General features: G+C 47.0%; 7 protein-coding genes across 7 annotated transcripts; 2 read left to right on the plus strand and 5 right to left on the minus strand.

Moving 5' to 3' along the window:
- Positions 1-2,857: 2,857 nt before the first annotated feature.
- ARB_06914 (uncharacterized protein) lies at positions 2,858-4,636 on the minus strand (the record flags this gene model as incomplete). Its single annotated transcript, XM_003015107.1, has 1 exon — positions 2,858-4,636. The coding sequence occupies one exon, from the start codon at positions 4,634-4,636 to the stop codon at positions 2,858-2,860; it is 1,779 nt and encodes a 592-aa protein (XP_003015153.1).
- Positions 4,637-6,064: 1,428 nt separating this feature from the next.
- Positions 6,065-7,326, plus strand: ARB_06915 (nucleolar RNAse III, putative; the record flags this gene model as incomplete). The annotated part of the gene is made up of 2 exons (XM_003015108.1): positions 6,065-6,142; positions 6,205-7,326. The coding sequence occupies 2 exons, from the start codon at positions 6,065-6,067 to the stop codon at positions 7,324-7,326; spliced, it is 1,200 nt and encodes a 399-aa protein (XP_003015154.1).
- Positions 7,327-8,991: 1,665 nt separating this feature from the next.
- Positions 8,992-9,924, plus strand: ARB_06916 (RTA1 domain protein, putative; the record flags this gene model as incomplete). Its single annotated transcript, XM_003015109.1, has 2 exons — positions 8,992-9,642; positions 9,715-9,924. 2 exons carry the CDS (start codon positions 8,992-8,994, stop codon positions 9,922-9,924), a joined length of 861 nt encoding a protein of 286 aa, XP_003015155.1.
- Positions 9,925-10,137: 213 nt separating this feature from the next.
- On the minus strand, positions 10,138-11,052 carry ARB_06917 (C6 transcription factor, putative; the record flags this gene model as incomplete). Its single annotated transcript, XM_003015110.1, has 1 exon — positions 10,138-11,052. The coding sequence occupies one exon, from the start codon at positions 11,050-11,052 to the stop codon at positions 10,138-10,140; it is 915 nt and encodes a 304-aa protein (XP_003015156.1).
- Positions 11,053-14,471: 3,419 nt separating this feature from the next.
- Positions 14,472-15,631, minus strand: ARB_06918 (uncharacterized protein; the record flags this gene model as incomplete). The annotated part of the gene is made up of 6 exons (XM_003015111.1): positions 14,472-14,513; positions 14,593-14,694; positions 14,762-15,260; positions 15,353-15,378; positions 15,464-15,548; positions 15,618-15,631. 6 exons carry the CDS (start codon positions 15,629-15,631, stop codon positions 14,472-14,474), a joined length of 768 nt encoding a protein of 255 aa, XP_003015157.1.
- Positions 15,632-15,964: 333 nt separating this feature from the next.
- ARB_06919 (uncharacterized protein) lies at positions 15,965-18,201 on the minus strand (the record flags this gene model as incomplete). The annotated part of the gene is made up of 8 exons (XM_003015112.1): positions 15,965-16,084; positions 16,118-16,188; positions 16,245-16,366; positions 16,422-16,474; positions 16,603-16,718; positions 16,774-17,130; positions 17,187-17,531; positions 17,664-18,201. 8 exons carry the CDS (start codon positions 18,199-18,201, stop codon positions 15,965-15,967), a joined length of 1,722 nt encoding a protein of 573 aa, XP_003015158.1.
- A 1,653-nt stretch (positions 18,202-19,854) lies between these two features.
- Positions 19,855-20,827, minus strand: ARB_06920 (uridine kinase, putative; the record flags this gene model as incomplete). Its single annotated transcript, XM_003015113.1, has 3 exons — positions 19,855-20,075; positions 20,154-20,512; positions 20,577-20,827. Coding segments are annotated over 3 exons (831 nt in total), but the record flags the coding sequence as incomplete, so codon positions are not given.
- Positions 20,828-21,383: the final 556 nt, after the last annotated feature.

Raw genomic sequence — 21,383 nt, forward strand, 5'->3', positions numbered from 1 at the left:
GTGCTGATGTGGGACATGGTTGACTAACTAGATGTTGTCCTGGCTCTTCCTAACTAGCACCACAGTGTTATAAACTATCTCAATGCGGGCGCCAATAACAAAGCATACGACATCGTACCCAGCACTCTCTCTACTGGACGTGCTAGACGCACAGCTCAGTCTACAACGGAGGGCTGCAGGTGGAAGACAATCTAGAAAACTAAAGGGAATCAATACAGGAAGATGCTTAAAAGTCGTTGCACCAAGAGTTGTCACATGACCGATTCCCGATTGGGCAATTCCCGACGTCAATGGAGAAATTGTATGGGCGGAGCTTCGTTTCTGCGTATTGTTCACGCGTGGGCGTCGGTGAGGCCATGTTGCCGGAAGTGATAGAAAGAATTGAATCCGCTAATTGACTTTACGCTATTGATTAATTATACAATGCAACAAAAGAAGCTAGGTGGAGCGTGATATTACGGAAGACTGTATAGTAGGACGGCGCCAAAACCCGACCAGACCAGACCGGATAATGCCACAGCCCCTAAACCCATTTACATGGACTAACTAACGCTTGGGAATTGCATTTCCTGAGGACAACAAAAGTATACAAGGGAGGTTAAAAGGCAACACCGCCTCCGATGCCCTCTGTTTCGGACATTCTCTGGAGATGACCGTCCGCAAGATCGGTTCTTAACGCGGCAGTCTCACTTTCCCTGCATAGCTTCTCCCACTCTCGAAGACATGCCCGCTTCACCCTCTGTTTTTCGGAAATCTGTTCTAAAAGCTTCTCCTTATCCGCTTCTAGTTGGGCCAGTCGTTTCTCTGTTACGGGATCTAGACCGGAAGGCAATAGTCTCCCCCCTGAAACGATAGTAGGAAGGCCAGCTAGATGGTTAGTAACTCTCGGTGGTCGTGGATAGTTTGTGGACACTCCACTCCCATGTCTAAACGGTGGACGTGGCCTAGAATCATGGGCTGTGCCAGGGGCAGGGCTCCCTCCTGCACCGCGAGGGCCAGAGGGAGGGGCACCATGATGCTGGGCGGCGGACGTATGGGAACTGCTACGTCGTACCATGCTAGGACCCAAGCCAGGACCGGGCCTTCCACTTTCACGGGGCCCAGTAGGCGGGCCGTCTCTGTTGAAAGCCGGCCCAGATGCACCTTTTGGCCGTGTAGGAGCTGACAATAGAGCCATATGCCCTCCACGTGCGGACTGTCTCATCGACCTTGAAGCCGCAGAAGGACCAAGAGGTGGAGATCTCCTTTCGGGGATGTTTACACCTTGCGATTGGATTGATGTATTGCTTTCGCTGCGAGAATCCATTGGGGGTTTAACTGTGCTCTGACCACGTTCATATTCATTATCGATAAATGACCTTTGCGGTTCGTTTGAGCGAGGTGACTGCAGACGATGATTGCTTGGGGGGCGTCTAGAGGGTGATGGAGGCCGGCTGGAAGGTCTCCGGTTTCCCTCGGGGAAACGAGATGCATTCGAGTAAGTGTGAGGACTATCATATGGTGGTCGTGACATAGCGTGGGGTGGGCCGTGTCCTGATGAAGCTGAGTAGTTGCGATTTATTCTTTCTGGAACAGGAGGAGAGGATCTTCGAGATGTAGCTGCAGAACCATGCGCAGAGTTAGGACCAGAGCGCTCCGTGATAGATGGTGATCGCGGAGGTGGCGGCGGCCCTCTTGCGCCTGTTGGATCACCTCGTGAGCTCCGTCTATCAGTACTTCTTGACCGCCTGCGGCCATTAATCCTTGAATCTCGCTGTTGCATAATCTCGCTGAAGGGAGGTGATCGTGGTCGGTCGAATCGATTTCGTGGAGGTGAGTTATTTCGTTCTCTCTTTGGTGCCCGAGGTGCGTTGATGGTCGAGGGGGAGGGGTCGCGGCCACGCTTCAAACCTGGACTCCGATTCCTATCAAATGGCGGAGGCGATCGTGACCTTCTATTAAATCTCGGAGGTCTATCACGACCAGGGGATGGCCGTCTGAGAGGAGAACGAGGCCTATTTCCAAAATTAGGGCCCCTTTCACGGCCTCTGAATGGGGGACTTCTTGAGCGTGGCCTAAAGTTATCTGGGGAGCGGCTCCGTGGCCTAGGCCTGCTTGGAGGTGCCCATGTATCGGCAGAGGGCCTCATCGGCGACCGGTTGCGAGGTGGAGAGCGAAATGACCGGTTATCAGGACGGGGGGAGCGGCGAAAGTTGCGTTCCAGAGGACGATAACTCTCTCCTCCGCGGCGTGATTCATCAAATCTAATGTAGGTGTTAGTTTCATGAATATTGCATAAACTGCCGCATGCAAGATGTAAGGGGCTCTATCAGGCTGTGGTCCATTAATTGACAAGCCGTCTGGGTTTTCTTGCGAACCTTCTATCACGATCCATCATTGCCAGCAATTCGCACCTTCCGGCCTGGAACTGGCGTTTGGTCTGGGAATCCGCAAGGCACTCGGGAGTCAGCGGTGCTGTGGCTAGCTGGGGACGGCTTGGAGAAAAGAATAGGGTAAATCAAGCTTAGAGAGTGCCGTAACCACGGTCAACAAGGAACAAGGTCACAGTGTGCCTTGGAGAATCTCGCGGCTCTCCGATGTCCTGTTAAGCTATTAAGGATTAAAAAACGCGATCTTTGGCGCCGAGCCGCTAATCTATATCAGGAATAGTCTATACTGGTGCTTAATTATTATCACGTGATAATACACCTGTAAACTCGACTAACGAGTAGATTGAGGTAGTAGAGTTGTGACGAACAATCGTATTCCTGATTACTACATATATGGCTGCTGTATCGTTCGCCTAAAGGCATATATTTTCCATACATTATAAACGCCCTAACTCTTATCCATACTGTACATATTTGATGCCCCTACCTTACCGCTTGGCTCGCCTTTCTTCGTCTTTCTTTAATCGTTTCCGACTTTCATTAGCAATCATATCGCTGAGATCTTCCTGGAACCAGTTCGGATTCTCCTCCTGCTTTTTCTGAGAATTGTAAAGATTCTTTAGGTTCTCCTTGTCCAGCCCATGGCCTTCCAAAGCTTCAGGGTCCACGGCCACATCAACGTCACCATGTCTCTTTCTCTTTCGGTTCTCATCCTCTTCTCCAAGAACTGGGAGATTGGCTGTGGTTCCTTTAAGATCATAGACCCTGTCACCACCAAAGAATCCTTTGACTTGGGTTTCACGCTCAGGAATGACTTGATAAGCTGATCGTGGCTGTGTCGACTCTTCGGTCTCCGTGCCCCTATGATGCTTCCGAACATCAAACTCGCCGGCAATGCTCTGTGTACCTCCGTATTCGGAAGGTATTGATGAAATCATGCCACTTGGTGTCTCCAGACCACTTGGCGTTTGTAACCCTGCACCAACGTCCTCATCTTCCTCTTCCTCGTCCTCTTCCTCTTCACTCTCTTCTTCTTCTTCCTCATCTTCGGGCGGCTGCAGTTCTCCCCATAAATCCTTCTCGACAGGCTCCCCTTGTTGTACATTTTGCTGAGTCTGCAATACACCAAATATGTCACCGCCATACAATGGTCTGTTGTGTTCATCGACCGGAGGTTTTCCATATCCACCAGGATGATAACCCCACATTGCGCCTGGAGGTGGCGGGGCATTGAGACCAGGTATTTTGATAGCAGGGTATGACGGTGGAGGGCCAAATCGTTGTTGGTTAATTAACCAAGGTGGTGGAGCTCCCGGTGGTATATTCAACGCCTCCTTCAACTCGTCACTAAGTTCTCCAGGCCGTAGGTGCTTCAAGTTCGTCTCAAATTCTTTTCCTTCGTAGTACACCTCGCCATATCTTGTCAACTCTGGTTTTGTCTGGAACCGGAAAAATGCTTCGTAAAGTTTCTGATAATCGATATCAAGTTTCCCCATCTTAGGCTGTACCCTCTCGCGCTGTTTCTGTTTAAGAGTCTGCTGATCCTGTTTTTCTAAAACGGCATCTCTCATCTCCGCGATACCAGTCTCCTGGATGAATTTGGGGAGTTGAAAGGCGGCCTTCTCGATTCCCCTCTTTGAAGACAAGTATTCACGTTTTAACGACCAATGGCCCGGAACAGGCACGACATTGCGATAAGTTTTAATATGGACTAAAAGCTTTGGATCTGAGGCATCCGCATCTGTCCACTCCACAGCCTCGGGTTTTCGAACCATGGCCTTCAACTCAGCAACGGAGAGTTTATTCATCTGCTTGCGCTTTTTCTTCGATATTTTGGCCTCCGCATTATCCTCTTCTTCTTCATCTGGAATGTCATCTTCATCGAAGTATATCTCTGGTTTATCGGATTTTTTGACAGTCGAATCATCCGCTTCACTCTGGTCGAACTTCCCCATCACGTCCTGGTATAACTGAAACAATTCATTATCTGCTTCAGCTGGCGCAAACATGGTAGAAGCATAGTCAAGTTCGTCATTTTGTTTTGAATCCTCTGGCTTGCTCTCGCTTTTGACAGGATTTGTAACGGTTGCAGGCTCTTCGGTTTGGGTCGTTGGTGTCTCGGTGTTACTTTTTGATTGCTCCTTATTACAAGTTAGTTCCAACTCATCGATGTGACGATTCTGGTAGTAAAATACCTCGGCTTTTTTCGCCTTCTTCTTCGCTCTCCTTTGCTGGTTCTTCGACAGCTTTGCGGCCACGGCAGGCATGGTGAAAAAAGTAGCTGCTGACAGCTCAGATGAGCGCTTGTGGGAGATAAAACCGATCAGTAAACGTAACTGCAATATACGCGAGAGGGCTAATGCTATGAACCCAGTATCTGTATCGTTAGTGTAATGGGGTTTGCGACTGTAGGGGTGTTGCTGAACATTGATTGATTTCGTAGTACCTAAATAGCTAACTGGCCTAGCCGTGGCGCGCGCTCAATACATGTATCACGTGATATGGATTTTTTTCCATACCGGAAATATGTAGCTTCATGGTAAACTGACATTATTTGCAAGGTGAATTTCCTTAGGATAGAGGGAAACCTGGCCCAGCATATCTTAGGAGTAGTCATTATAATGGTAAGGTAGTTGGAAAGTTAGATAATTTATGACATATGCGCCGTACCTCTGGTAAGCACATATCTTTCCCGGATGCTAAATGTAAAGAAATTCCTTTTAAAACAAACCCGTTTATAGTACAAATATACATCCAATACAGCTCTTCCAAAATTGACTATCTCTTTTTCTTTGCCGACTTGGACTCTATACATTGATATTGTTAGTTTTTGCGGAGAATTTTGACAGTAAACTCGGGGAGTTACGGGGGGCAAAGGTTCTTGATCACGGGAGTATGCATATAGGTGTAGAATAATGCAAAATTCTCCTGGGGAAGTAAGGATTGTTCGTACCTGCTGCTGTGCGTTTCTTCTTTGGCGCCCCCTTTCCACGGAGTTTCCGTCTGTAGTCAAGCCTGTTAACATTTGTCCCAGTAAAAAGGATACCTCTGCTTTACTTCCAGAGGGTATAGATATATTTATTTTTGAGAGATCGTACATTTGGTTCATTTCCTCGTGATGTGACCTCAATGGATCAAAAGTAATGAGGCCCATGGGTCGATAAGCCCTTTCAAGATCTTCGAACGTCACGGTCTTTCTTGGGTAATACGAAGCAAGAGCGGCTCCGCGTAGTCTTTGGCGTAGGATCTTATTTCCAAGTCGAAGGTTTTCGGGATTGAATGTATGGGAGAAAATACGGCATTGGACCTGGTCAGACCGTACGGATCAGTTGAGATTGTCTTCAGAAATGCCTTGCACAGGGGGTGAAATTTGAGCATTAGCTGGAATCCAAATGAGTGCACACCTTTAACAAATCCAACATCCGCGACCTGGGAGCAGCCATTCTGTCAACTGTGCGGGTTGAAATTAGTTTGAACTTGCTGCAGTGGAAATGACGGTTTCTATCGTTGTCGTTGACGGTTTTCGAATGATCTTGATGCCCACGTTTAGACTTCCTATTCTTGGCATCGGCGCGGCTAGATTTGCCGAGCGTCCTCCAACGCCAAAATCGCAATAGAAAGCTCCAAGTTCACAAATCGTTCAAATTTTATCTCTCTACCAAGTAGGATATTTGTTGTATTTTTACCCTATGGTGATGGGAACTAAACGGGTATCGGAAGCTGAGAGCTCTCAGAATAGTTCCCAGAATTCCAAACGGATAAAAAAGGAAAAGGTATGTAGTTTATCCAACCTAGGCTTCTCCGGGTCTGAATAACTTATCGGTATTATCTGTAGAGACGACCTCAAGAGAAAAAATCCAGCGAAACAAGAACAAATGACCATCCTGCAGACAAGCTACCAATCCAGTTTCAGCTTATACAACTACAAAAACTTACCCGAGATTTACTCGCTCAATCAGACAATATCGAAAGTACAGAAAAAGAGAATGCGAAGGACCTCATAAAAGGATTAAAACGCATAAATAAGGCATTTGAGAATTCAGAAAATACGTCATTGAATTGTACCAAGCAGCTACCACTCCCGCCTATATCGAGTGGTTTACCGTCACCAGCAGGAACACATTGCGATGGCAAACTGCCTCTACTACCTCCTATCGGGGATGAATCCTTGAAAACAGCCGTATTTACACACACTGGTATCATGGAGCGAGGTCCAGTATCCACTCAAACCTCAGAGAAGACATATGACAGGCTGGAAGTACTAGGAGATGCATACATCGAACTCATCTCGACAAGGTTAATATGGGAAAATTTCCCTACCTTGCCTGCTGGGAAAATAGCACAAGCTCGAGAAACCATGGTGAAAAACGAAACTCTAGCCGAATACGCAATAGCATATGGCTTTGATCGGTTACTGAAGACCAGTTCGGATATAAAGAGCGTTTCAAAACGATGGACGAAAGTAATGGGGGATGTCTTTGAGGCTTATGTTGCCGCAGCCATTATAGCTGACCCCAAGGGTGGGCTTCAGGCAGTAGAAAGCTGGCTAACTCAATTATGGCTGCCAAAACTTGCGGAGGTGAAGGTTCCTTTGGCATCAGTGACACTAGCACAGGGAAGTAAAGCTTCTTTTAAAGACAAGCTTGCCGCCACGGTCATGAGCAGAGGGATAAAGCTGCAGTATCTTGAGGAGAAACCACGACAGCGCGAGGGTGGATTGGTTACTTCGTTTATCGGAGCTTACCTCACTGGATGGGGTTACGAGAAGAAGCTCCTCGGATCCGGAAGCGGTTTGAGCAAGTCGGAGGCAGGCAATGAGGCGGCACTTAATGCCCTGAACAATAAGCCTCTAATTGACCAGATCGCTGCAAAGAAACGAGAATACGATCAGAATATGGCAGCTCAGAAGGCCGCTGCCGCAGCAGCAGCAGCGTCAAGTGCAGCAGAGACAAGCTGACATGCCTGCATGCGCCAATGACTATGATGATCCATGGGGTATCCGAGGTCCTCCTTGCCTCTATGTAAGAATATCCATGGAAGTTCGAAAGCATCTTAGCTGAATGAGCTGTATACAAACTTCAATTTTTGCATCTCTTCACCAGGGTCCCTACGTGCAGTTTTCAGCCTGATCACCCAAGGATTCCCAGCTATGGATAACATAAACTGCAAGTCGCATTATAACTACTAGAAGTCGGAATTTGCACACACATTTCTGAACAAAATAAAAATCTCCCTAAGTGCAGTATCTATCAAGGTGCTCCTTTGGTAGCCGGCCTCCAAAGAGACACCAGCTACGTTTCACACCCGCAATCTGAGCACCAATACTACCTATCAGCCATAACTTCGGTGATGCCACCCCCTGAGACGGGGAGGAGGCTGAACGTTATAAAAATAGCTCTGCAAGGTCCCGGCTTAGTCATCCGAACTGACCAATCGCATCCACATGCGACGGCCCGCTCTCCCGAAACGGCAGTTCGCGCGAGTTGTTGCTCCCGTCGAGCGGTTCAGCAACTTTCGACCGCATCAACTTCAACGCTTGCATGTACTTCCTAATCCGACTAAGCGACGCAGCGGCCAAGGAGTGTCGACTGCCGGCTGTCCGCACACCATGGCGACACGTTCACTTAAAAACTACCTGGCAAAGGCCTGACCATCGTTCAACGTTCATATATCTCTGCTCTTACTCTTGGTGATATCTATTCAATGGATGCTGAAAGGCGAAGACGTCTACGGATAGCCGCTGTAGTTGTAACTGTGGCAACGATTATCGTCACTACTCACTACATGTGTCGACTTCAGAGACGTCATCGTCTACGCCGCGAGCGTGAACAACTGTCTCAAGTCCCTTCAAAACGCGCCAAATCCGCAAGGCGTCGTCAACCTCGTGTTTCCCAGGCTCCGTCGAGATGTTAAGCAACTCGGCTAGACGACCAGGAGGAGATCGATGGGGCGGTGAACTGTACAGGGGGGACGCTTTGTCTTCAACAACGCGCGAGAGTGACGGAAGTGCATATTTCGGGGATAAAAAAACATCCCATGTCTCTCCAATGTGACTGCTATCCTCTGGTACGATCTAAATCAAGTTTGGAGTTGCAATGACGTGGAGATAACCGATTCCTGTGATCAGACGCTATTTTTCGTTTCTTTGGTTAACCCTTAGGCTGTCTCGGGCTCGTCAGGCAACTGCATTTTCGATGTAGTTCTGGGCACAAGTTCGAATGCTTCATCTTGGATTACGAATCTTTCTGAAATAACCATAGTGTGGGGCCAGACAGACGTTTTGTTTCTTTAAGCTTAAATGCGAGCAAATGCGAGATTGATACATGTTCAGCCAGGGAGTCCTGCATAGCCTCTCCCAAAGAGGAAATGTTTCGCTCCATGCCTATCCACGGCTGCTGGAGGTGGATGAAAAGGGTATATAAAGTGTTTCTCTGTCTTGTACTTGTTCCTGATATCATGAAAAACATAGCATCGCTTTGGCATAGCATTCAAGTCAGTGCCGTTCTCATCCTTATAAAATAAAAATTCATACACACCCTTTTTGACTTCTCCGGTGTAACTATCACTAGCGCTCTTCGGGTCTTCAGCGTCAATATACTGCGCCAACTAAGCCCTCCCATCAATGCCGGACCAAAGTCTCTACTTTTACAAGGCCTCGTTGCCTGCAGCAGCCGTCTTCGCAGTGCTCAATGCTATCCCTGCAGCTTTCCTCTTCTTCACCACGATAATTGGCCCCAAAACAGGCAAATACCGCAATGCCTCGTTCTTCATCCCCTTGTGCATCGGCGGTCTTATGGAGGTATTGGCATATATCGTGCGCTGCATCAGCATCAAGATGGACAGAGTTATCGCCCTTTACGCAGTGTCAAGTTCCCTCATTGTTGTTGCACCGGTTCTAGTTTGCGCAAGTCTCTATCTCCTCGTCGGCAGGCTGGTCAGAGCCGGCCTCCCATCTTCCGGAAATCAGCAACGCATTCTAGGCATTAATCCTTGGTGGCTACCGCGCATATTCGTCACATCAGATATCCTAAGCTTCTTGACGCAGGCCTCTGGGAGTGGAATCGCGGCGTCAGGAAACTGGGAGGGAAGCACAAAAACAACCGGTGAAAATGTCCTGAAGGGCGGTTTAGCTTTACAGCTGATCACTTTCACTCTGTTCCTGGCTTTGGTTGCTCGATTCCATAGTCGTGCCAATGCCGTGGCTAAGGGTGGTATCGACAGCGGTGTTTTTAAGGTGCTGCTGGGACTGTATATATCGGGTTTTTTTATAGAGGTAAGAAACATCGCACCCTCGAAATTCTGATTTCCCTGCGGGACGGTCCTCCTCCTAACACTCTGCATACAGGTTCGATGCGTCTACCGTCTCATAGAGTTCATCTTGGGTATCGATGGTTATCCTTTCCGCCACGAATGGCCACTATATGTTCTTGAAGGGTTGCCCATGCTATTTGCAATGTTCGCACTCGCATACTTCCATCCTGGAAAGTTGTTGCCAAACGAATCGTTGAATTCCGAGACAGACACTGAGGAGATGCAAAACAGAAATGGGTATTAAAGTCATCGGGATACGTCTTTCCCTTTCTTTTGTTGCCTTGGAGAACTCATTACTTGGCTTGGCAATTTGTCTCCTATATGTCCCATCACAATGCGCCGTTTGGATTTATATTTACGCCCTGAACACACATAACGCCCTTACTCCTTAAATGCTAAACACCGAGCTTTATTTTATTTTTATTTTTTGTTAATCGTCGAGAAATCTGGGAATGGGTCAGTGAGATGTGTCTGGTATTATTTCATGTATCGGTAGCGTTATTCTTCCAGCATTGTATTTTTCAACATGATCCAAGAAGGTTTTCCGTAGCTTGCTCCCTACTTCGTTAGAAAAGATTTTGTACTCCATTCCCCAATAAGCGATAGCCTCAATCGGCCACCTCACATACTTCTTAAGGTGAGACGGCAATTTTCTATAAATGACATCTACCCATTGGACCTGGTATAATGTCACTTCAGGCACCCTTGCGCGCGCAGGGATAACAGATAATAACATTGGAACCATCATTGTCTCAATTGCTATATGGTGGGCGAACAATATGAGGGTTGAGGTATTTTCTGCTGAAATGAATTTCGAGAACTGGCTTGTACTAAGGTTGTACCACGCGGCGTAGTTTTTCTCATATATCAGAAAGGTATCTTCAGAGGAATCTTGAGCTGCGAGAAGGGTATCTAGGAGACATTTCCAGAAATAGGCATGGGTTTCATCTTCCAGCAAGGTAACTAGTGACTGCACTGACTCAATCCCACTTTTCAATAGAATCGGGTTGATGTCCAAGTTGTTAGTGATCTTTGGGAGAAACTCATTGAGATCTGCAGTCTGCTCCACGGGGAATACGCTTTTGCGAGCGTCCTTCTGCTTTATCCTAGTCGTGATCAGAGAACAACCACGAATAAATACCACGAAATCAACAAGTGCATCGAACATATATCCGGATTGCATAGTTAGAGCGTAGCAGGCGGCAAGCATAGCATCCAGCTCTTCGCTGCTGGGATCTGGCTTTGCCAGAAGTTGGTTAAGACCCTTTATTGCCTGTCCCCGGTGTTCAATTGCATTTGCATCAGTGGTCGAGTCTCCATGCGGGCGAATGACGGAAAGATGTGATGCGCCTAAGCCAAGAATGGCATGCATAACGAACTCATGCTGGAATTTAACTTAGTGGGATGGGGAGACCCTGAGTTGAACTATGGGGAGACCTAGAATTACCTGGTGGGCAAGGAGCGGGATAGATGCTACCCAAGCACTATCGCTACCGAATGGGAGGTACGGATGAGCTACCAGCAAATAATGGTGGAAAAAGCCCATATCCTGGAACGAGAACGGCGTTGGATTTGGCTGAAATTGAATAGCTTCAGTAACCCCATGATTATAATTGCTGGCCCGTACTCCGCGCGTCGGGTACTCGCATTTCAACTCCTTTGAGATGCAGTTTTCACATTCGGGCTTCGTCTCTGAACACTGTTTTGCTATGGTAAGTTAAAGGTATCGGATTTATGCGAGATAATAACCAACGAACCTTGATTTTACGTGACTTGCAGTTATAACAACCAAAACGAGATTTGGTATGTGGCCGCTTGGAAACCGCTTTTATCTGACGTCTCGAAACAATCATGTTCATCCCCGTTGAATGAAGCCAGTTTGACGAAGCGACGTTGAAGCTGCAAGCATCCACATGGACGAGGCAGTTGCGTAGAGCTGCCAGTGACTTGGCGCCGACACGCTGTGTATACCCTTAAGAGTATATATAGTTATTGGCACAGTATGGGAGCCCCAGGGTGACGAAAGCAGTTTACGTATTCCGTAGTCGTCCGGCCGGCTGATAGGTAAGGTCTCCGTTGGCGGCCTGGCCTAGTTGAAAGACTGCAACACGAGGAAGGGCAACAACCTCAATGCACAACAATATTCCGGCAGCTAATGGTTATATAATATGTATCTGCAAGGCCCAGTTCCCAGTAAACGAAAAACCGTGGTATTCATAGCTGTCGCAGGTCTCTCTCTGTGCCGGAGCATCGAAGTTGAGCTTGTGCCTCAGCATCCGAGATCTATTAATATCCTCCAATAATCGCACTAGTTAGTTAACTAGTTAGCTGGATATTTATTCTTGTTTCAGGCCGAGGCAATAGAAATCTGAAAAATAACTAGCGGATTGTCAACGGGTTCTGGAGACTGATTCATCAATCCCCAGGCCTGTCATCGGAGAGAGTTAAACTGGCACGGCTAGTCACCCAGCTTGCTGCATCATTAATTTACTTAGAAGCACCTGCAGGCAACTTCGCAACCGGCTTAACTACCGAGGCCGACACGATGTTTTGTTCTTGGGCCTCTTTGTTTCCTAGTCACTAGTTAGCCAGCCAGTAGTTAATTGAGCCCTGAATCGTGGCCCATGGGGGCATCTTGTGGACCACAACAGCAGATAACCACGATCTTCTGAGGCTGCATAACCAGCTCGCTGTTATTAACCCATTTCTAGAAGAGATACGTTACCTCATGAGTTGCACTCCGTAGATTTTTCTTTTTGTAGGTGCACAATATGGTGTAGGGGATCTTCGGAAGCCATATTCACGTTAAAGACCACGACGCAGGAAGAAACCTGCTGAAATATATGCCTACGAGGAGCCCACTGGAGAGAAGGGGGGTTCAATAGCGAACTATGCACCATCGATACTGTACTGGTTGTTAAGTGCGGTTGTGTAGTTAGTAGATTAAGGTACCTAAGTTAAAGACGCGGCCCGAGCTCCGGGTCCATGAAACATTTTTAACTACCTCCAACTACCTACCCAATCTACTACCTAGCGATCAAAGATACCAACAGGTGGATTCATCAGTGATCTAGATACCTCCCAACACAGACATGTTCGCTCAGAGACGTTTAGTGACGTCGTTGAAAGCGGTTCGTCATTTTTCTGCTTCCGCCAGATCCTCTCTGGATCTGGCACATCAAGTCTTTCAAAATCCCCAAGCTGCCGAATCCAACGGAAGGCCGATTATATTCATCCATGGCCTCTTTGGATCCAAGCAGAATAACAGGGGTATGAGTAAGTAAGCAGACACCGCTTGTCTATTATCAACATACTACACCTATATACTGATGCAATCCGTACCTGGCACAGGGTTTTGGCAAGCCAACTGGGAACTACGGTTTATGCTATTGTGAGATAAAGCATGCTCTTTAATTTGGATGTGCATGTAAGATGAGAACTCAACATTGACTGGATTCATGGTCATTTTAGGACCTTCGAAACCATGGTGATTCCCCGCATGTACCGGAGCATAACTACGATGTTATGGCGGATGATGTTGAAAATTTCATAAAGAACCGCAACCTGGAGAAGCCAGTACTACTGGGCCATTCAATGTTGGTGCTTAACCGTATCATCGCCACTAATAGAACTACAAACCTGCTAATAACTGCATTAGGGGAGCCAAAGCAGCAATGCATCTTGCTCTCCGTGCTCCAGATCTGATCTCTGCAATCATATCCGTGGACAATTCGCCAAACAAGACGAAACTGAGTGAAAGATTTCCGGCATATATCAAATCTATGCAAGAAATTGAAAATGCTGGTGTAACCAAGCAGAGTGAAGCGGACGAGATTCTGCGGCGTGTTGAACCGGTGTGTTTTACATAAACTGCCCCTACCAGTCTATGCATGTCTGGCTAACATCTAGCTAGTCACTTCCTATTCGGCAATTCCTTCTTACAAACCTTGCCAGGGAGCAAAGCGGGCAGGCTTTACGGTTCCGAATCCCTTTAGCAATTCTTGGTGAATCATTGCCACTTCTAGGAGACTTCCCATTTACTCAATCAGATACCGTTCAGTTTAGCGGTCCAGCTCTCTTTCTTCGTGGGACTCGAAGCCGATATATCACGGACAAGTCGTTTCCCACCATCCGGCGTTTCTTTCCGAACTATAAGTTAATGGACATTGATGCTGGTCATTGGCTAATATCTGAAAACCCCGAGGCTTTCAAAACAGGCATGTTAACCCGGTGTTAGTTGATTTTGTGACAAGCTATTACTAACTCTCGAATTAGCCGTCGTGAATTTCATGAAGACTCTTGATTAAGCGCTGAACTACTGCCCATGACATTCATTAGTGTATTTGTATAGTGCTTGGAGAGATTGGAACTAGATCATAGGGACAGAGCATTTTGGCTTAGATATATTGGTGGCCATCATAGATTATTACAGTTGGTACAAGGGGTCTTTATTACAACTTACGAGTTCGTACGTTTAGAAAAATACAGGACACACTTGACTTTTATCATGAACTGTTTGGATAAGGAGGCATAAAGGAGGTTTGGTTAACATAGTCAAAAACACCGAGGAGAGGGTACAGAAAACAGTTAAACAGCAGCGCCCTTTGTTATTTCCCTTTTGAAGTAAAGAAATAAGCTCTGCCATTTATATCAAGACCATACACAAGGGAGGATGGGCGTTAAATTCATTAATTTTTAATTCCCTCCCAGCTCTCAAATATGACCTAACACTGACCACGACTCCTCCCGCTGTTATTTCCGTGGTAGTAAAAGAGACATTATTTTAGATGCTTAGACGCTGTCCAAAACCTTCTCCTTGAATTCTCGCTCGACCTGTTGCAAATGGGTTAATAATCAGGCTGCAGGGGAATAAGGAAAAAAGAGTATAGAGAGGCTGATTGACTTGACTAACCTTCTGTCCCTTGTCATCAGTGCTGGACTCGCCGTGGAGAGCCAAAAGAGCACCCAAGTCGAACTTGGGTGACTTGAGGAGCTTAACCTTACGGATGTGAACCTATTTATCGCATATCAGCACGGATCTTGTCTAGTATGATTCGGCAGAAAAGGAGGGCTGAACGCACGTTCTGGAGAGGGTAGATGCCCTGGGTGGACTTCTCGATTTCGCGACCAATAACCTCGGGGACGAGCTTGGTAAGCTGGGTAAGAGTGCAGCTGGATGCCTGGCGCTGCATAATCTCGGTCATCTTCTTGCGAATGGCACGGATCTGAGAGCTCTGGGCATAGGTGGTCTTCTTGATCTGGTTTGGTCGTCGCTTGGTGAAGGCAATGGCGAAAAGGCGGACTAGGTAGTCATCGGTGGTCTTGACGGTGACGTTGGCCTCGATGAGGGTTTGCCATTTGCGGACAAGAGATCGGAGCTTGTCAGATGTGAAGTCCAATCCGTGGAAGTTGGTCAAGCAGTTCTTTCCCTGGACTTCATCGACACGTAGCTTGACCTTGCGGAAGGAGTGGGCTTCATCCTTCTGGAGATCGGCAAGAGAGACCTCGAAGACACGGCCCTTCAAGTAGTCGTTTGCGTTCTTGAGACCAGTGGTTCGGTTGACGAGGGTTTTACCAACACTTTACACAAATCAAGATCAGCTCGCTTGTTCTCCTGCATTGAATTCCGGATAGGAAGAGGGGTTTTCAATTATCTAGATGGAGGGTCATACTCTCGGACTTGGAAAGTGGTAGGGGCCTATATTTATTTCGGGTCGTTAATCATCCATATTCCAGTGCGATTAAGGTCGCGATGTCAAAAACATCAAGGGGACAGCACATACCTTCACGAGGTACTCATCCTTTCGTGTGAAAGGGTCCACGGTTCTCTTCTTGAGGCCCTTCTTGCCCTTCGACAGACGCTTGTTCCTGGTTTCCGCGGTGGTTAGAGATATTTCCTGACGGCAGTAAACATGCTGTATACAAGGATATGCTCACTTTCCAACAGCCATGATTGCGATTCGGGGTCTATCTTTTGCAGTTCCGAAAGACAGACAATCCGTTGGGCGTCGATGGGTTCAAATCGTGGTGGACGTTGTCGGCGTTGTGATATTGAAATCAAAAAAATCCCACAAACTTCCCACTAAGCGAGTTGTGCGCGCTAGCCCATTTCCGATTGTGTGCTTATGTAAGGTGTCGGAAGCTGTTTTGCGCTAAACCGAATATAGACGTGTGAAGAAATTTGTCATGAGATATGATTATGTAATTCGTACTCGCTATGTAAAAAAGTGCGCAATTCGTATCTCAAGAAAAGCCCAAAGATGCAACAACCAGAGCCTATCCTTCTAAATAAGACCGTAGACGGAAGTATTTGAGAGTGCAAGAGTCACCCGGAGTGATATATTCAGCCTGTCGAAAGTGTTGGCTTGCTCGATCAGTGCTAATAGGGTGTTAGAACAGCGAGACTGTATACCATATAACGTTCCCGGATAACTTACATCAACATCATCCCACTGACGTCCTTGGACATTCGAAAGCTCCTCTAAATTCATAACTTTACCGCTGGTGACTATGGAGATTTAAAGTTAGCCTGAGCATAGCTAGGTATGTGGAGCAAAAACTTACAGTAACCAGCATGGATCTTTGCATCGATCTCGACTCTGCTATCCTCTGGTATCAAGTCATCTGGAATGGGTACCCGTTCAATGATTGGAATGCCTTGTTCAACAATTGCATCGTGTTTCATGCTGGATAAAGGTTAGTCCTAATCGGGCACTACGGCCTTGACAGCGGGATACTTACTTGGACATGCTGAGCATTCGATCAATCTTGGTGATACCCAACCAATGCAGAATCTATGCCGTGGTTAGATGGAACGTTATTGGAGACAGCTACAATACTTACATCCGGCATTAGAGCTTGGAAGCGCATATCCTACTATTTGTTAGCACACAATTTGGACTAAGAGTGACACAGGATGTACCTTAACACCAGCAATATTCTCTGTTCTCTTGAAGTACTCGCTTGCACCTTCAACAGGGTTAGTAATACTCGAAAAATTGAAAAAACTGAAAGACATACGATCAGAACCTCGTTTACCTGATGGACGTTCGTCAGCTTGCAATTCAGTGGTAGATGAACAGAGTGAACCTACGGGCATTATAGACCAGATATTTCGTGACTTCACCGAGTGCTCGTCCTTCCTTTCGGAAATATATGACCACACCACTGCCACCCTTCTGAGCTTCCTTCACAGCTTCTTCGACCCCAAAAATGAGGTACGGACGGCAAGTACAAATATCGGAACCGAACACATCACTACCGTTACATTCGTCATGGATACGCAGAGCCAGCTTGACATTTGGGTCGGACATTTTTGCGGGATCGCCGAAGATATACACTGTCAGCCCTCCAATTGGCGGTAGGAAGACTTTGATGTCTCCTCGGGTAATGAGCTCTGGGAACGATCCGCCGGTGACCTCAAAGAGTGCACGCCGCAAAGTGCCCTCGTCTACAACCAAAGATGTTAGCACAGGCTAAAAACAAGAGGAAACCAAAAGGACAAACCTATGCCAAACCGTTCAGCCACCCCGGGAAGGTACCAGACTGGTTCTACAGCGACCTTGGTAACAGCCAACTCTCCTGTCTCATTGAGGCAAATCTTCCCGTCGGGAACTAGTCTGCCTGAACGAACACTATCAGCAAGCTCCGGCAATTTCATGTGCGCTCGAGTGATGGCAATGGTCGGACGGATATCCAACTGGTGATCCGTCCTCAATTCGTCGAAGAGCCATGGGGCAAGATGACCCCACGGATCCATGGCAACTATCTTTTTCTTATCACCCCATTGCGGGAAAGGCCCAATCTTCGTTGCGGGTTCAGTGTTGGTAAAATCCGGTCTATGTTCGGTATCTAGATTGTTGCTAGCGACTGCGAGAGCATGGTAGATCGAGTAAGATCCTCCATGCGCCCCAATGGCTGCAGGATAAATGAGGCTTGTTAGCGGTGAGCTTTTAAACGTTCAAGGAGTGACGTGTCACCTACCATTTCGTCTTCGAACAGTATCATACTGTCTGCTGACAACAACAGGCCCTCTAGCCTTTGGATCTATGTTACCCCAGTCCATCTTGATAGGGTCAATACCTGATTGACCTGGATAGGTGGTGAGAATTATGCGAGATGTTCCGCCACGCTTTGGGGATTTAACTGCGGTGGGTGATCTGGGCACACCCGTTGTATCCTCTGCAGCTGACCTCAGACGCCCATCCTCCCCAACGCCAGATGTAGGTATTGATTCTGGTGGGAATTCTCTATCGAGTGATTGCTCCTCTGTCATCATCTTCACGATATCCTTGTTGAAGGATATGTTCTCGATACGCCCGTTCATTGCGTCAAGAAGGAGACTCAGCCTCCCATGGTCAAGCTCGAGTCTTTTTACCGCCGCCAACACCTGTACGAGGATAGGATTCTCTTTTTCATCGGCTGTCTTGGATGGTGGATTATCCGAGGTATCTGGGTTCTCTTGCTTAGCCGTCGTCTCCTTCGGCACCGTCGGTTCGGTCTGTTCGCCTTTGGACGTCATGATTGAGCCTAATTAGGTCAGATAGATGGGATAGGGGTTAGCCAGAGGAATAGAATTCTCCCTGTGTGCGCCGGTGAAGCTCTATCGGGGGTCACCGCTTGTATGAAAGACGCAATTATCCAGTAGCTAGAGCCAACTCCAACGGCCGAGTAGGGAGAAGAGGCCTTATATAGCCCAGAAATTTAAGAAATGACCGGTTATCAAAAGAAAGGAAAAGAACCAAGAGGAAGAAGAAGTTGGAAACTAATATAGAAGTGTCCGGCATCTTTATATTCCCAGCAGGACTAAAGAAGTAACACTAAGTAAGGTTCCTGTCCAGGGTCTCGTGATGCGGGGAGAATCAGCTTCCTTATCTGGAAATTCTGATTGGCCCCAGCTTTAGGGTGGGTCAAAATTATTGACTAGACCTGTCCTGGACTAGTGGTAAACTCAAGCCTTCCTTTAGCTTAGTCAGCCTGACGTTTTGTTCAAAGTCGCAAGAGACAAGCTGCGACATCGAGCTAGCAAAAAAGACCAAAGAAGCAGCAGGACTGATATCATTAATACCACTTCGTTGGTCGAGTATTTCCCGTCCTCATCTACCAACATCCACCTTACGAAGTGACTTGAAAAGCCGTTGCCTGGCTGGATAGTGAAAGATTCCTACTAATATCAGGCGGGCCACTCGATATGGTGCGAATTTCAGCTCTCTTCTTTTACGACGTATAAACCCGTACTAATATTTCTCTTCTGTTCAGGGAAAACGCAAGAAGTCATCGCGGAACACAATTAAAGGCCCCAAAAAGGTTCGCTCTTGCCTACCACCTTTGGTCTATTCTAAAATTTTGGGTGTGCGTGCTAACACCAGTTGCTCTGAGCTACACAGAGCGAGCCTCTTCCTACAACGTTCGACTGCCTATTCTGCAACCATGAGAATTGTGTGCTTGTGAAACTCAATAAAAAGTTGGGGTTTGGAAATTTGTCTTGTAAAATATGCGGGCAGCGGTTTCAGACAGGGATCAACTGTATGTCCTATAATCCTTTCCCGAGCGCAGTGTCAATATCTGAACTAACCTCTACCTTTTTTCCTTGAATAATAGATCTCTCTGCGGCTGTGGATGTATACTCTGATTGGGTCGATGCTTGCGATGCTGTTGCGAAAGAGGGACCCAAAGAAGGGGCGGGGTCTAGTGGTGGCAGAGCGGATCATGACGGCCCTTCTGCCTCTGTTGCGCCAGCTATAATTGATGAAGGACTTGATGATGACTACTAGACGCTGTTCTGTTCTCCGCTACCCTTTATCCGCTGGTATCTTCTTTTTATTTGGCGTTTAGGATGGGCTTCTTCCCTGGGGTTAAGTGGCATATTTATCTGGGCACATGCATACATATAATTACGGAAATACCAAAGGGAAGCCTTTAATGGAGTCATCATCTTCGTTCTAAAATATTTCATAGTGATATATTGATGTATGTGACAGCTTGGTACTTAGCCGTCAGAAGGCACCATCCGAGCTTTAAGCTTGGTTTAACTGGACAGGGGATAACATCCGACACCAGAATACACTTCAACAACCTATAACTGCAGAGATACGAATGCCATATACCCTAAAGAGTATAGTATCTGTCTCCAAAATCACCCAACCCGGGTATTATATACCTAAAAAGACGGGGGTTAGCAATGTTGATCATTAACGAAGTGCCAAGTACGACGGAAGACGAACTTCTTTTCATCCAACCCTTGGTCGATGAAAGCGGTAACAACCCTGAGTTTTGGGAACCTCTCAGCAAAGTCAGCAACTCCCGATGGGCTGGCAATGAGATTTATAAATAAAATGTGGTCTTCTGGTACGCCCTTCGACTTTAGAACTTCAACAGCCATGGTAGCAGAGCCGCCTATTCCGAGTCTGATTAGCATACTGTAAACAGTTGAGACACCACTGTATGAAACATCTGCTACTAGTTAATCCTTACCAGTGGCAAACATCGGGTCAAGCAGCAGCACCCATCTCTTTGATATATCCTGCGGCAGTTTTTCATAAAACAACGCAGGCTTGCATGTCTCCTCGTCCCTTTGTATCAGAATCTTTCCAATCCGAACGGATCTACAGCAGTCACGAAGACCCTGCTCCATTGCCTCGCCGGCACGCATGATGGAAACTCCGCATATTTTACCCTCGAATCCAACTCCACCATAAGTATGGCCGACTGGGGTCGTGACCGTCTTCTGCACGACAGGGAGATGATTCAGTCCTTCTTCGACGAGTAGACGGATGATACGATTAGAGTAAAAGACGAAGTCTGCTCGACAGGTCCGCTGGTCCCGGATCATACTGTTTTTATCCCCAAAGCAAGTTAACCAAGGGTCCGGTTGCTCATTATGCTGGAAAAACTCACGTCAAGAGCGCAATCAGCTGCGGTGTCTGTGGCAGCACACACACATTCTCATATTTCACGGCCTTCGACACAGTAGCAAGCGGTTTTTTATCATCTGGCATAGATACTGGCCCAACTCCCCTGACTGGTCCAGGTTCGTTAGATGCCATAGTGATTTGTTGATATAGCTTGCTACCAGCTTCGACCAGGACAATAGACAGCTCTTCCTTTCCTAAAACGCCCCTAGCAAAACCAAAAATCAAGCATAAGAACTATACGACTGCTTCACAAGCAGCTCCGTATGATATCACAAACTTGAGGAGATTTTGATATTCACTGCGTGGGAAGAAGAGCTTTAATTAACGACAGAGGTTGTTTAACTTATGTGCGGGGAGGCGCTTAAGCCATGTGATGAGGCTTGATGGAAAACAGTCAAGACAACTCGCTAGCTATCATATAAAAAGCAAAGAATACAATAATGGGGAGCATGTTTATCCTAGAGAGCTGAGAGCGTATTCTACATTTAGTTCCTCTAGCTCTCGAGTTAATGTGCTCTCGGTTGTTGTTTTCGTTGCCGCGTAAATGAGAGGCACCTGAACGTTTACCCTATTTAGACAGGCTAGGTTAGCCTTTGGAAGATATTTTGCAGGCGACCCCAGAGCTCCTAGGTACGTCTGTTGTACAAAATTTTTGGTCTGATGCTGGCGGTTTTGCTGGTATCTTACACGGTACTTGAAGTAACACTGTTTGCCTAGGTTTAAATAATCCAATATCGGCGGAGGATGAGGCTGAACGAGATCACGGGGTTTAGCCACTTTCCCATATCGG

The sequence above is a fragment of the Trichophyton benhamiae genome, assembly GCF_000151125.1.
Source record: "Trichophyton benhamiae CBS 112371 chromosome Unknown contig00476.0, whole genome shotgun sequence".
NCBI classification, from domain to species: Eukaryota; Fungi; Ascomycota; class Eurotiomycetes; order Onygenales; family Arthrodermataceae; genus Trichophyton; species Trichophyton benhamiae.